The sequence below is a fragment of the Semicossyphus pulcher genome, unplaced genomic scaffold (assembly GCF_022749685.1).
Source record: "Semicossyphus pulcher isolate SPU_LCO1_2020_fin unplaced genomic scaffold, fSemPul1.0.p SCAF_5, whole genome shotgun sequence".
NCBI lineage: Eukaryota > Metazoa > Chordata > Actinopteri > Labriformes > Labridae > Semicossyphus > Semicossyphus pulcher.
In genome coordinates, this window is record NW_027211726.1 from 27,714,832 (window position 1) to 27,731,599 (window position 16,768).

General features: G+C 41.1%; 1 protein-coding gene across 3 annotated transcripts in view; it reads right to left on the bottom strand.

Annotated features, from left to right (window-relative positions):
• Window positions 1–3,931: 3,931 nt before the first annotated feature.
• trappc9 (trafficking protein particle complex subunit 9) overlaps window positions 3,932–16,768 on the bottom strand; it is a 226,436-nt gene continuing 213,599 nt past the window's right edge. For all 3 annotated transcript variants that reach the window (XM_069681096.1, XM_069681094.1, XM_069681095.1), the window contains 2 exons: window positions 8,345–8,568; window positions 3,932–6,175 (listed from right to left, as the gene is read on the bottom strand). In XM_069681096.1, the coding sequence (XP_069537197.1) occupies window positions 5,996–6,175; window positions 8,345–8,568 (404 nt within the window). In that variant the 3' untranslated portion in view covers window positions 3,932–5,995. The remainder of the gene's footprint in view (window positions 6,176–8,344; window positions 8,569–16,768) is intronic.

Here is a 16,768-nt window from a genome sequence, read left to right on the forward strand (position 1 = left end):
TATATATATATATATGAATGGACGTGACTTACTGCTCAATCCTGAAAGGGAAGAAAGGGATTGAATTGGACTGTGGCGTCTCTGAGGTTAATTTGCATGACTGTTTTCACGCAGAGAGAGACGCCGTTCTGTCTGCAGCAGAGCTCCGGGGGATTTCTTTGCCACTAAATGAAAAGCTCTCGTTTTCTCTCAAACAACTCATTTTCCTCTCTGTTGTAACAGCCTAATATCAGGGGGGGAGGAAATGCATCAGCACAGATTGATGCGTGATTGTTAGGCTGATTTCGATCAGAATTACAGGTTTGCTGCAAGGTAATGAAGGTGGGTGGCTAATAATGCGCTGCTGATTTTCTGATAAGAAACCTCATTTAAACTCAAGACGGGATGCTCAGTCTCTTTAGATGTCCTCACTTCTGGGGAGGTCAGCTTAACATTTGGGGAAATGTCTGGAACACACCGATGCTCCCAAAGTCATGCTGTGTCTCACACAAAGGCTTTCAATGTTTTAAGGTCGGTTACAGCTGAAGACCAAAACTTAACTTCAGGAGAAATAGTGTTCAAATATAACTAACCCTACATTCTAATGTTGTTCTTCTTCTGTGGCTCAGAAGGGAGCTTTGTCGTGTTTCAGAAATTAACCCCCGGTGATGTCATCAGTGCTCTGGCCCGAGCATAGAGACCAAATATGTATGAAGACATGTAGCCTTGAATGTACGATAAGACCTGAACACTGGACCCTCACATGGGGCCCACTGTTCCTGGCCCCGCTGGACCAACCATGAGACACTGGAATGAGTTCACATTTAAACAAAAAGCTTTGCTGGGCTTTTGTAAAGTATTATTAAACCTGGTTTAGAATTGTATATCACAGGATGTTACTTTAAAGGTTCCAAAGATGTCCCGTTTTCCAAACGTGGATTTTTATCTTCTCCTTGTAGGACCATAATACCAGTACCGTGCTTTTGCAACAAGTTCTCACTCCCAACTTTTTTAGCAGACCCACACTTCAAAATATGACAACCTAGACCTATTAGCCCTCTAGCGTCAGATTTGCGTGCGCAGGGCTCAGGTCTTTGAATGTGCAACGTTTGGTTAGACTTTCAGAATAGAGTATTTAAATATTTTCTGCACCTTGATTGTTGCTTTTACTGTCCTTGCTATTTTGTTTTCACATGAAAAGTGTCTTTGAGTACCTTTTAAAGCGATATATAAATAAAATGTATTATTATTATTATTAAAGTAAACAAACCTAACTGCAAAATGTTACACTTTATGTGTTTAAGTTGTGCAATAATAAGTAACACATGGTTAACGATATAAATAAGCTACAGTTTTCTCATGTTTAAACGACTTGGTCAGCTTCAGGAAGAAGATCATAGTTTGTGTTCATACAGAAAATTAAACCTGCTGTCCTGGACGAAACTTGCGCGTGTGTTTGACATGTCCACAACTATAGCTGACTTTTGCTCTTTGTACTACCTCACCTGACTTCAAGGGCACAGCTAAACAATTAGAAAGAGGACATCATCCATCAATGAAACTTGAGGGTAACGTACAACTTACTTTTTTGAAGCCTTGGCGGCATGTAATGCGCAGGGAAGGTCTGGTGTAAAAGGCTATCTAGTTGCACAATGTAAAGTGTGTAGACTCAGCTTTTCTGGGAGTTAAAAGCAAACTCTCTCTCTCTCTTATAAAAGTATATATTTGATAGTTATTCTAAATAATTAGTTATCTGCAAAGTTTCTGCAAAGCTCATGTTGGTACATGTTGATATTTTGCTCTGAAGTTCCATTTCTTTGCTTCCTCTGCACGATGCCTGACCACAGGATATAATTAATGTGCATAAGGTAAAGGAAAGGATACATTAATTGCAGCCCAGCTTTATAAGGCTTATAAATAGGGTGACCTAACTGAAAAGTATTGGAAAAGGGGTCAGTAAACAATGTGCAGACAACAGAATTTGCATTTTAGAAGCGAGTTCAACTTGACTGTACTGACTGCAGCCCAGAGGCCACTCTAAAGACTCTGTTAGTAGCATGTAGTGTAGGAGTCATCCCACTCAGAGAGGCTACGTTTTTAATGAATTTACTATTCAAAGCCTGCACGCTCGCGCTCTTTTCTTAATCAAATAAATAAACAGACAAACAAATTAATAAGCGTGGAGGGCATGACTTTGCATTTGTGTGTGTTGTATGCATAACTGATGAACTCTGTGGATTCACTGATGATTTATTCACATATGTAAACACATTTACTACGTGTGGAAAAGCTGTTTGTCACTGAACTCCAGATGTGACCTTCATAGGAAAACATCACTGGAGTCAGAAAAAAGATGCTTAAAGCTGCTCTCCCATTGGTCAAAAAACCCGCTAAGGGCCCAATCAGACAGAACGCGTTTTGCAGGCTGTTTTTTTCTACTGTTGTTAAGGCAACCACCCAATCATTAGCTGTCATTAACCTAACCGTTATATTGTAAACTGACAGAAGGCCCGCCTCTACATTCATCCGACTGGACAATGAGAAAAAATGCCAATGACGTCGGCCGCATTTCTGCTTTGAGCTGAAGTTTTTTCAACTCGAGACGCTCAGAGCGTTTCCTCAAAAACGCGACGCACTCTGCAACGGAAAAGCAGTGCGCAAGAAGCGTCCATCTCATTCAAAACAATGACAGAAAAGTCACTCCCAGCTGCTAAAACGCGTTCTGTCTGATCGGGCCCGAACATGTCGGCTAACACCCCGATTTTTTGCTTAATGGGAAAGGTTACAATCAGCATTCAGACCCGGGTCAAATGACTCTGTAGTAGACCTGGGTAATTATCGCATCGGCTCCAATTTGCATTGATTGGAACAGAAAACCCAGGTCGACACGCTAATCTCTGCCCCCTTTCCGGCACGATGCTATGCTCCGTTGGTAACTTCTGCCACTCCTTGTCATCTCAGGTACAAATTCCGCCCGTCTTCGTCCAAGCAGCGCTCGAACATTGTTCCAAATTTGTCGCTGCCGAGTTTCATACACAGACTGAATGAGTAATAGATACAATAAAGACCTAACGACTGTAACATCTTCACTGTTTACTAACCCTGTCTCCAGCACGTTTGGAACGTCAGACGGTGACACAGCAGAAAAGAGACCGAAAGCAGGATACTGCACTGGCAATGGGGAAACAGGCAATCGGCATCCATAAGCGGGTCTTCCCGGGTCTCAAAAACCCGCGTCAACGTGCTAATTGCATTGGGAAAAGGGTATAAGAGGATCAAAGAAGCTGGATATATCTGAGGAAGATTGTTACGTTCCCCTGTTGTTACTTTACATAAATATAAAGTTCTTATTGTTCTCCTTGACCCTGTCAAGCTCTCATTTCTTGTGGCTGGTGAGGAGGAGGGCACAATCTGGTCTCACCAACGCTTGACTGCCACATGCTGAGTGTTTTTGATTCCCTGATAAACCTCCTCTCAAAGCCGCATGATACCTGCAGGTCTCCCAAACCCCCGAAGACATTTTAGCCTTTCGACAAGGTTTATCTTTCCCCAGCATCTCCTTCATCCAGTTCACACTGGGTCCAGCAGTGAGAGGATCAAAAAGGTATCATGCCCTATGACTATTATAATGATGACCTTTGAAGAGGTTGCTTTGTCCTCAATGATTTTGGAAAAAGTCACTGGTATTGTTCAGGTATCACTGAACAGCATCATGTTGTTCAGTCACTGTTCCATGTAAAAACCAGTGTTAAAAATGATTGTCAGTCTTCCGTGGTAATCACTGTTTATGGATTTTGGTGCCTGTGAATGTCAGACTTGAAGTTTCTTAAATGCTGAGGTGATGCAGGTCATCTCAGTAGGCAGAAACCGAAGCTGATCACAGAGCTCTAATGACTCTGATAGACTAATATAAAAGTTGGAATAACGTCAAAATAAACAAAAGCTTCCTTCTTTGACATTTATTTACAACAATTATATGTCACACATAATGAGAGGGTAATCTAAGACAGCAAAAATGATCAGCTATCCAGTGAAGTGGAGACCATACAGCAGAAGAAATAAATACATTTTACGTGTAAATAACTGCCTTTACATTCTGGATAATCACAGTTTTCCAATGTTTTTATGCAGCTCATTTTCTTCAATGATTGCTCTGTAATCTTGTGACACTTATTCTTGTCATTTTCTTTCAATAGATATTTTGAAATTTTAGTACTTAACAAAATAATCAACTGAATAAATGGCACTATGATCAAAATAAGTGATACGAGTTGTTCAATCACACATGAAAAAGTCGATGCTTGAAAGCTGCTAACATTGTTACTATTTTAGTTTCATGCTGTGGCTTTCATTTACTGGTACAAGGAAGTTAGCCTGCCAGCTAGCAATTAGCAAGCTACCTAGCACAGCTCATATTTAGAATGGATGTATCCTCTTGGCCAAGAGCCTTAAACCTGCATTTTTCTAATGGCCATTTAGGGGCAACTCTACTTGTTGCAAAAAGACGACTAATTATATAGAAGCAGATGGGAAAATGAAAATACTTCTCACTTTATTAATAATGAGTTTAGGGTCTCTGTAATCTGTTATTTCAAAATTCTTCCATACAGCATGATTTACATTTTGTAAATTACAGTCCCCTACAGCACAAAACCAGGGAAGCCCTTAGCGGACATGCATCCACACATTTTATTTACTCCATTTCCCGTGATAACGAGTTATTTCTGGTTGTTTTCTGGAAGTCTCGACATATTTTTCTCTTTATCTCAGGAAAACAAATCTGGTTTTCCCGTTATAACGGTTTGTTTGGCTCTTTATCACAAGATAATGAAGCTTGTTTTCTTGTGATAAGAGTATAATTTTCCAGCGATCTAGAAAAGAAAACAACAGGCTGCTCACTGTGATATTACAGACAGGACATGCCATGCTGCCATTGCCCACACTAATGAGGCAAGTTAAGCCTATTTCTTTTTTCTTTTTTGTGCTTTTACAACTCTGGGGATACGAGATATGATCATCTGACGTTATGGTGCTGCCGCGTCGTTATAAATAAGTCGAGATCTCGAGAAAACGACCAGAAATTACTTGTTATCACTGTAAAACGGAGTAAATGTATGGACGCATGGCTGCTAAGGGCCTCCGTACAAAACAGATGATGACAGGCCGAATGCTTTTTGGACAAGACTACGTGTGATGGATAAGTTGCTACCATGGCAAACTTTCAACTAAGATAGAGGCAAACCAATGTGTATCCACGCTCTGGTCAAAAAAACAAGACGGGAACGATCAGAAGAAGCTTTAAACTGTCTCCCACAAACCAACAGTTGAAGTCACACTGGCTGCTTCCACTTCTTATAATCAGTCAATGGGTGCAAACCCTAACGCATTGAAGCATCCATTCCTGACTCCCCTCTGATCATTCAAACTGCACTGCACTGAGTTTAGACTTATTCAGATCTTGTTTATCTTACATTAGATGACTTCATGTGTTAAAGTTAACATGAAAGCACATGGCACATATACTTTTTATCCTAGGTAAGTCCACTGATCACAGTGATTGATAATAGATGTATAAAGATGTAGGAATTTTATTTCCATTTCACACATTTGCTCACAGGACAGTCTGTTTTGACTCACTTTAAAAACTATACAGATATAGATGTATCATTATCTAAACAGCAACGTACAGACAGACTTTGTGCTCTGCTCAAACAACTCAAACTGTCATTTTTGCTGCTCCAGTGTCTTTTTCTCTTCTCTGTACATTTATTCAGTAAATTTCTACTCAAATTGAAAATTTGCTTTGATTCTGTCACATCAAACCTGCACACAGTTCAACTGTAAGAAAGCCCTCGACTGTTTTGCAAAGAAGATCTTACATCCACTTGCCCTCTACTGCACACATGCTATGCAAGTTTTAACAAAATAATATTTACATGTTTGTATTTACAGAGAACATCATCAACAAAACTCTCCATCCTTCATTCAGAGCTAAACTGACGGGGCGCACAGACCCTCAGGCCCCGGCCTGCATCGGGGTGTCCAGGGCTCGGATGTGGACGCTGGGCAGAGTGAACCAGGCCAGAGGAAGCTCCCGTCCAGCACTGTCATCCTGGAACTTGATGTTAAGGTAGAAATCTCCAGTGTAGAGGAAGAGCAGGGCCCCCACACAGACAGAGTTTTCTTTGGGTTTGACCTGGCCGTGGCAAACACAGATGGAAGTAAGAACACTAAGAAGAACACATTCAGCAGATTCATAATGAAGTGAAACACTGTCAGCCGGACTGCAGCCAGAAGCAGGGGGAGTAAGTTTAAGGCTGACTGTGGCTTTGATGTGAAGGTAACTAAAAGTGCATCGATTCCCTTTGTCAGTTGAGAACGACCCCTAAAATCAAGTTGTTTTGCACACTCAGGAATTTGGGGAATTCTGTCATGCTTTCATTTTTAGACTGTAGACTCTTTGTTCTGGCATCAAATACCTCTTTTTAATCGCCTCCAGCTTGTTCAGCATGCACAAGTGAGAAACATTACAGACAAAGGCTCCCTTCTTGGATCAAAAGGTACTCCCTACTCAAAAGGTACTTTTGGATTTAAACATGTCAGCCATGCCCTTAAAAGGACCACAGCTAACTTAAGCCTGGCTAAACTAGCTACACAAGTAAACCATTTTTTGCCTGCTGGGAAGTCACTGGTTTCTGTCCATTTCAAGCCTCTACTGTTCTATATCTATCTATATGTGATCGTCTGTACTGCACTTAAGCACTTTAAATGTTATTTTACCACAGTTAAAAGCACAACGTAACTCAAGTGAATTATACACTTTCAATTAAATTGGATGAAAATGATGGAAACCAATGGGTGTTTCAACCACAGCCACCATAAACATTTATACCAGCACCTCAAGCTGTCAAAAGTTTCCTTCAGCTTCCTCTCGGCTGTTTCTGTGATTCACCGTAAACAACCTCCTGTGATCAGCCGGCTCATTGTCATGTATTTCCACTCAGGAGGTGCTTTGCATTGACTATTTAAGGTGTACGTGGGCGTGTATAGGGCGGAATAAGAGGCTAATTCACATGCACACATTTCTAGGTGGATTGTTATTTATAAAGGAAACATTGCGTGCAGGTTTTATAAATCGGAATTATTTTTGGCGCACGCCATTTCCGAGATTTCGGCGTACGTACAGTTTCAGTCTGGGTTCTACGTTTATAAACGAGACCCCTGATCAGTCACCTATCCTTTTTCTTTGCTAGAAATGTGTTCCTAATTTTAAATTTTAGTTTTTGCAAATTTGTACTTTTGTGAAATAATATCGGATGATGGCGACGTGACTAAATGTCAGTCGTCAAACTGTGGCTGGAGCAGCTTAACACCGGTGCCTTCTGGGGTTGTGATTTTTACGATAAGAAAAGGAAACATAATGAGGAAGTGGAGTAACATCAGCTATGATCCTGACCACACAAAGCAAGACCATCTCTGCATCCACCTCTGCATCCTCCTCTGCATTGGAGGAAACACTCAGGTAAATTTGGTGAGATTAAACACCGGCTGCAGTCCTGACCATATTGATCTTCTCTGCCAAGCATCTTACTCGCCCACGGGCATTGGATGGTGGAAGGGATGGTGGACAATGCCAACATTGTTTTCAGCTGCATATCCTGAACTGTGATGTGCAATTCTTTCACCAAAACTTGGCAGTTTCGTTATGTGCCAGACTTCTACATTACAGCGAGTGACACCTTGTTTGGAAGTTAGGAAACAGGAGGAAGCCTCTGCACATCCCTGCAAAGACTTGAACTGCATGTAGTAATCCTGATACTGCGTTCAATGTTGGTGAAGCATAATTTGGAAGATTTCACTGTAATTATATTTAATATGTTAACATGCGACTAACAACTTATTTATTTAGGCTGAAGTTCTATCTTATCTTATTTATGAATACAAATAGAATAAAACACACAAAACACACATGTCATAATAGTTAACTAATACTCTACAATAATGCCATTAGAGGTGTCAAGCTGTGTGCAACTACATTATAATGAGCTGTATACTATTTATTAAGTGTTATAAATATTTATCTGCCTTCTTTTCTCTTTCCTTCCTCTAGTTCTCCTGGTATTTCCATGCTTTGTAGATGTGGCCTGTCACAGTCTACATATTGAGAATTATTGCACAAACCAAATGTTTAATAAGCAGTTTCTGAAGCCTTTAGCTGAAACATGTATGAAGCATTAAATTATCATCAAACTGCTCTTCAGCGTCATTTCCCCTTTACACCCTGAAGCATTCCGGTTGCATAATGTGACATGACTTTGTTGAATGCATCTCTATATATCAGAACAGTTCTGCAACCCCAACTAACCGTGTCAATGTAGAAAGTGTTGGAGCCGATGAATGTGACCGCATCCTCCAAATCGTAGTTCTGGACTCCATTTTGGTAGTCCTGATATGGCACCACCGTCAGAGCCAGGGGGCCTACTGGGTTCTTGCTCAGATTGGTCAGTTGCACCTCCAGGCTCACGGCTTCGCCCACTTTACAGTCAGCAATGACATCGCAGTCACATGGCTTCCCGTTCACCAACACATCTGGAAGAGAAAAAATCAAACAGTGGGGAGGGGATTAGCAGGACGGGAGGGGGTGGCTCTTTTCTCTCACAAAATGTACAAAATTGGAGCTCTGACGAGATTGTCAGGAACAAGAATTAAGACCTTTCAAAGCAACATTAAAATCTCGTGCACGGCCATTCACAGGATTCCCATCCAATCTCCACTCCATTTGTATTCATCAAAAGCCGACCCAGCCGTTAATGGCCTATCACATGTTTCTGGTGGAGGATCAATAGGCTTTGTTTGTCCTAAAATACATTTTAGTGACATCAGCAGAGAGAGCCAGAGCTGTGGGTATTAAACCGAATTCCCTCCTGTTAATCTCATGCATGACTAATTTCTGTCAAGAAGGGACGAATGAGATTGTTGGAGCAATCTCAGAGTGACTCACACGCACACAAACACTTCTTTACAACCAACCGTGGACTATCGAGCTACATCAACCAAGTGAGGGCCTCTGTTTCTGTTTATTATAAAAGAACACAAAAACAAGAATAGGACAGACATTTTACATTTTCACATAATATAACTTCAAAGAAAGTGTTACCGTTAACTTTAATAGTATCAATATTAAAATATATCTGTTCTACAAATATTATAAAAATAATCATGGTCAATTCAAATGAGAATAGATCATATCAATAATAAATCACACACGTCAATAATAAATCACACACACCACACTAGAGTAGCCTACATTTCTCTGCTCTCACATGTTTATACCTCGCTCTCCCCTGTCTCACAGGAGTGAGTTCAATTCAATTCCGCTAATGTGAGGCTAGTCACAGCTGATGTGGCCCCTATTTGGCTAAGGTGCATAGGGAGACACAATCATTTGTTTTGAACAACGAGCTCAGTGAACTGAGCTCCTGCACGCTCCTGGCAGGCTAAGGAGGAGACGCGCTCCAAACACGGGGGTTTAAGGGGCCCTCGTAGAGATCGCCAGAGTAATGAGTCCTACGAGAATAACTGCGGCACACACGCGCAAAGACACACACACAAACCGGCTGTCATACGCTTTCTAGTGTCACGCCCGCGGCTGTGATAAACACTGTGAGTCAGGGCGACTGAGCCTGTGTGACAGCCTGATGAAAGAGCCGAGCTGCGTTTGGTGCTGCTGGTGTGCCGATCTGTTGCGTGCAGCGAGGGCTGGGGGTCGCAGAGAAGGAATGGGAAGATAGACAGACAATCCAGCAGGAGGGAGGGAGGGAGGGTGGAGGGAAGGTGGGTGTGGGCGGCTGAGGCCGTGCTGTCACAGTCAGTGGGAGCACCCTGGGGAGGCTGGAGCTACAGGAGGGTGACATTCAGCTCTACGTCTGTATTAAAAACACACTTCACTCAACAGACGACCAACAGCACTCAGAGGGGCTCAGAGGAGCTCGAGAGTTTTGTTACAAAAATAAGACTAGACGTCTCTATAGATTTGGAGTGATGTATCCGTCTGCTGTTTCTGGCCTTCTTTAAAAGGTTCTCTATTTGTCAGTGAATGCAATTCTCCTCTGATAACACCCTGTAAATTATTCATCTTACTATTTTAACTTCACACATTATTGTGTTTTATATAATTTGCAAACTACTGGTATTGTTATTATTGCCATTTTTACCATCTATTATCTATACCGCTTATCCTGTTCGGGGTCGCGGGGGGGCTGGAGCCTCTCCCAGCTGTTCATGTCAATCACAGGGCTGACACATAGAGACAACCTTTCGCACTCACACCCACAGGCAATTTTAGAGTCACCAATTAACCTTAAATGTCTTTGGACTGTGAGTGGAAGCCGGAGACCCCGGAGAGAACCCACACATGCACGGAGAGAACATGCAAACTCCACACAGAAAGGCCAACTTTGCTCAAAACGGGGTTTGAACCAGTGACCTTCTAGCTGTGAGGCAACAGCGCTAACAACTGCACAGAAAACGTGACCATGTTTTAACATAAATGGCCAGGCTGCATATGTGTGTAAAATCTATGTTTTATTGATACAAGCATCAAACAATTTCAGACACCGAGCCTTAAAAGAGTCATGATATAATAATATCTCACTGAAAGTTGCACAGCATCCAGGTTTAAGTGATTAAATGCTTCAGTATACTGCCTTCATCAGTCTTTAGGCCACATGTGATGCAATAATAGAGAAAAATGAAGCACACTCAGCAAGCATGAGAACTTCTCATTAAAGATGATCAGTCTGTGAGGTTTCAGTTATCAACCCTGTAAAGGGAAGAAAGGATCACTTTAGTGGGCACCACGTCTTCATTTATCACTGAGAAATGCATCAACACCCATTTCAGGTTGAAAACATTTTTCCTCTTTTAGTTTGATCTGAATTATTGATTATTGTTGTAATTGTTAAATATTTTAAAAGTTGTTGAAATCGACATTACAGTGCAAGAAGTGGATCTTCTTCTCAACTTTTACAATGGCATTTGAATTAAACTATAGCTGCTGACGGAATCCAGATGTAAAAGAATAATTACCACTTATATGAAGTAGTTAAGAAGTCAAAGATGAGAGAGTAAAAATGGCTAAAAGACAGAGTGAATAAAATATGCTGGTATTTATCAAAGGTGCTTTATGCGCTACACTTTAATTCTCTTTGCGGTAGCAGCAACTTGTTGGGCCAGTTTAAGTTGTATTTTAAAAGGTGACTAATTGTTACCACCTGGCAGTAAAGTGTGTTAACTTTAAAGTTAATAATAACAATACATTTTATTTGATGGCGCCTTTCATGACACCCATGGTCACTTCGTCAGAGCATAAAAACAAATAATAATAGAATAAGCATAAAGTTGTAATCTCAAAGATCTCAGTTTCGTTCTCTTCGGCGGTATTTAGGAAGATAAATGATAATTGCAGGAGCACACTTCCCAGATATACAGACAGTGTTGCATGTGTGACGTCCATGGTTGGCTCAAGTTGTAACTCTTGATTTTCCTCGCTGACGGCCGCTTTCCTTTTCAGACTGTTTGCCTTCATCTGAGCGTCGAGTTTGTTTCTTTTTCTTTGGATTTTCACTTCTTTTTGAAGTTGTATCTGTAGTCATCGATCTTTTCTTTGTTTGTTCAGCCATAGTAGATTACTAATATGCTACTGTTTAGTCATAACACTTAGCTCCGCCTACCCTCTCTGGCAGACCAACCACTGCTGGCTGATGGAAAACGCGTCACTAACTTGGCGCTGCTTGTGATTCTTTCTGCGAAAGTCGCCACAGACACCCAGTCTGTAATACTGCAAATGCAAAGGCTTTCATCAGTGGGCTGCAGGCTCAATCACCATTGTGTTACCTCATTCAGCGATAGATAGAGACTTAACAGACATTTATTTAAATGAAAATATTTCGAGATTATTACTTAAACAACTGCATTAAAATGTTTTTTTTTTCTTTTCCAGGTGAGATCAGGGAAAATGTTAATGTAAGGTTTAATTGGGTCTAAACTTGCATGTCACAAAATGTTTTGTTTGTATAAAAAACTGTGTTTACACAGCTTTAATATGTATTTCCCACACTGTGTGAAAGGCTTATGTAAGTATGGTTAGCCATGGAGCTACATTAACAACCAGAGCTCCCTAACCTAGGGGAGGGGATAAGATAACGTAACAAGTGTAAATGTAGCTGTTGGTTGTTTTTTGTTGTAGTTCAACGTTTCAGTTACCTGTTGCGACTGTGAAAGGCAAAAGGAAAATAATAGATTTTTGCTTTGCCTGGTAAACCTCTTGTGACGGTGCGATTGGACACCAATGCACACACATACACACATATACTGAAGGCCAGTTAACCTGGCAGCACAAAATTGTTGCAAGATGATAAAAACAAAATACCACATAGGGGGCTCATGACATATGTCTGATTATTGAGTACAAAGCTCAAGACCTGAATCTCGGGAAATCAATTACAAAAATGCCATCACTAAAATATTTATAATATAAATACAACATGTAAAGTACAACAACTCAACAACCTTATTCAAAAAGGCATCAATGTCATCGGAGCCAACAAACAGACATAGCTAGTCCTGTCGAGCCTATAGTGACACCTTAGCAAGCAGTTATATTTAGTTTGTTCAAAGTGTTGTTGCTAGGAGATGTGCAAATTATATGTAGCCTACATTGTCTCTAAAACTGGAAATAAATTCTTTCACATTAAAAGTGAACAAAAGAGAATGGCTCGTCTGTAATGAGCTGATGAACTCCCCCACACACGAGCCTCAGTCACACACACCCACAGCCTGATCGTTTGCTCCAGAGTTTCTCCACTCTGCCATCCTGGACTGAGTATCAGCACAGAGACAATCTACTTACAGGGATAACCAACATGCACGCAGAAAAACAAGCAGTGGAATGGAAATATGACTCACTCCAATGAGAAGCAACTAAAACGGTGTTTAAAAATACTTATCATTGAAAACGATTACAATTGTGATAAACTGATGGGATGAGTTGGCACAAGCTAATCTTCTCATCCATTATGAAGCCTTCATAACAAATAAACCAGCGAGGAACAGGGATGAAGGTTCTCCAGGGTCTCTTAGCAAACATCTTCTCAAAGGGGACTGGAAAGGTCATGACAAAATGCTGCTTATTAAAGCATCTGCTGTGTGTTACTTGTGCACAGCTGAGTGCTGCATTGCTATTACTGTACAAACGCTCTCTAGTTTACCTCCGCAGTGCTTCTGTTGAGTAGCTATTGTAAGGTATGCAGTGTCCCGAGAGGCTGAGTAAGCAGCAGGTTACATCCCCCAGGCTTACAGAGGAAAAGAGTCAGCGCTGAATCATTTGTGTCCGACAAAAATTGCAATTTAAATGCATTATTCTATATAAACTAATATGAGGCCTGTAATTGTGGTGAATTAAGTATCATACAAAAAATATCACAAACTTCTTGTTTTTACATGAGCAGATTAACTACTTGTGTTGTGAGTTCTTGAGGTCTTCCCAAGGTTCCTTTTTTAATCTAGAGAGATACTGGTTTTCTATTCATCTTATTCCTCACCCCCATGATCCTTTGCATGAATTATGGGAGCAACCTCCGCCGCTGCGCCCGTCTCTGAACTGGAACCGGCGTTTTTCCATGGTAACGGCTAACGCTAATCCTCTTTTCTGAAGCGATCAGGAGATAAAACATACAGGAACACCATCTTTTACACCTCAAAAGAGATAATATTATCATACCGCTGCCTTCTACTATCAAGGGACGGGAGGACGACCTTAAGAAGTGGCCTCAGATAACGTACACAGGATGGTGAAGCTATGAACAATCTGAAAAGCTTTGAGGCGTACCTGTACTTCCACAGCAACAAGGTCCGTCGCGTTTTGTTAAAGGAGGTGGGACACCACGTCATGTATCTAAAAGCAGACATAGAGCCTCAAAGTCCCACATCACCGGGCCTGGGTTTTAGTTTCAGCGTCAGGTGAAATACAAACAGCTGGGTGCTCATGTGTTGCAGGACCAGGCCAATCTTGCAGCCAAACAGCTGCAATACTGTGGAAGGTAAAAATGTTGTTTCCTGATTTATTACTGTAAAGCCTTTTGTAATGACTTGCTTTGGTAGCCCAGCCACAATGTAGGATGCTGGTTACACAAACAATGTTTTGGTGGTCTCTTTAAGTTCAGGTTTTTCAGCCACATTCTTTTGGCACCCTCATCTGAAGGTAGGCGATGGAAACAGTACCACTGGTAACAGTAACAATCCCTTTTTGAGCTGGGTTCGTGTTCAAAACACTGTTGATCACGCCACAGATTTAGCTTCGTCTGGTTGTTAGTACAGCCACGAACCGTGCAACAGGTGCCAGGGCGGCCAGCCAGCAGTAACTAGCTTACTACTACTTCCGCTATTGCACCTGAAGTTGTACCCATAATTTTATCTACAGCAGCGCCCCTAAGAATAAGGTGGATATAACAAAAAGACAATAGTGCGAGCCACCTGTTGTGAGTCCTGGTCTTGTTGGTTGTTTGCATCGTAAGAGACTTGCCACTCTGTTTCTTTTATGGGCAGCAGAAAGACCCAGCGCACTCCAAACCTTAAATAATGTTTACACAAAACAACTACTGCTGTGTTTATCTGCTGTTGTTGTCAAAGCAGCTTTTGTGATTCCTAAAATAGCTTTGAAGATTTTATTTCCTAGAAAAAGTTAACAACCGAGCTGCACAGTATTTAAAGAAGAACTATATTTAACAACAAAGACTTTAGATATTGAGAATAGCTGCAGAGTAGACAGGAAAATGAGGAGGTAAGTGAGCTGCAGAGGAGCAGTTTGGCCTGTGATGAATTGTACTAAAGAACAAGTCACAATACACAGGATAGGTAAATGTCAGCAAGGAGCAGGGTAAGGATTTAAGGAGAGAAATGTCACTGTTACAAAACACTGCTCCAACAAGTGCTACGCAAGCAACAGGTACAACACAAAGTGAGTGTGTGTAAGAGCGCTGCTTGCTAGACATTGACTTGGGACTCCAGTTCGCTCTTTTTTTTAACTGCATTGATTTGTTGTGTTGTGAAAGGCTCATTAATAAATTGTAAGGAATGATAGGAATTGATCCGTTTATTAATTTCCTTCCCTTGCTTACGTGCAGTAACAGCACTTACAACATGTTATGTAACATGTGCAGCTGGGATTTGCTTTCAAGTTAGCACGCTCACTGCTCAGCCCAGATGCTGCTGCTGCTTCTGTTGAAGTCTGCAGAGGCATAGCGCTGCGGCAGGCGTCGCCACAGCAACCAGGAAAGAAAAACACAGAGAAAGAGATAGATAGAGAGAGAGAGAGAGAGAGAGGGGAAAAAAAGAGGGATGACACCCCCCTCCTTGGATGAGTATGAAAGCCACAGATCAAACTACGACTCAGAGATTAAACAAGCCTCCCCGCCCCTCACCATATCGCTGTCACCCACGAAGATAAAGATGACGACCATCACTCGCAGGTTTGCCAGTGTTTACACGATTACGCCGTGCATCACACCGGGGGTGTCGATCCAGCTCATTAAGATTCATTTACAAATATGGTGCAGCAGGAGGGGAAAACAGACAAATGTAACAAAACAAACATGGACGTCATGTTCATCACACCTCCCGTAAAATGACATCTCTGAAGTGTATAAAGGAACTGATCATTAAACAAAGGGGGTGTTACTCCACTGCAGCACAACTGATAACAGCAAAATGGTTTTATTTAGTTCAGTCCTGAGAGGATGTGCATGAATGTGTGTGTGTGTGTGCGTGTGTGTGCGCGCGCGCATATGTATGTGTGTGTAAAAAATTGAATAGTCTAAAGAAGAGAAGTCGAGGTTTTCAGCTAGTTTTAAAAAAGGCATGTTGTTTTGTATAAATGGACATGTGCCAACAAACACTGTTGCATAACTTATTTTAGCACATCAGAAGGTGAATGAAATTATTATATAATTAAACTGTTTTTTTTCTTGGAGAACAATGGCTAATTTGGGTGGATGGATGAAGAAATGAAGGAATTACGCCCACATGGACTATTATTTATCCAAAATGAGATATATCCTGAAAATAAAAGAGAAGAATCCAACAAATAAAAAAATATATGTTCATCCAATTGATGCTCCTGTATAATTATGCACATACAGTAAGGCTTAAATATTAGAGCAGTCAGCTCAGTGCATTCCTGTAGCTGCTGAGTCCAAAGATACAACATCTACAATATAAATTTAAAGAAACATAATGGCAGTTTGCCCAGAATGCCTTAAATATTACAAATATAGCAATGATTAGTCAATGTGTGGAAAGAGGTTCAATAATGTGTGAGTGATTTTAATTTGGCTGCAAATCTTACTGTGCTATGATAAATAGAATCCAACATACAGAGACAGTGTGCTGATGAATTAGTACACAATAAATCAACATTAACAACTGGTGAAAAAGCGGCTTCTCTTCTCTTTAAAAAAAAGAAAAAGGATTTGCATCTTCAATAAAAAACATGAAATTAGAAAAACTGTGGATAATAAAAAGAAAAAAAACTTCCACTGGAAGAATAAAAAACATGATGAACGCTGATCTCCAGGTTAACAGTGCTCTGAGGCAGTGTGTTTTCCTCTAGGATGAACATTAACAAAGAGTTGTGCTCCGGCTCGGATGACCAGGTCATCAGGGTTTAACAGCTCATCCCAGCCAGTGACCGCTAGCCAGGCAGGGTCACTGATGAATGCTCTGTGGAGCCGGA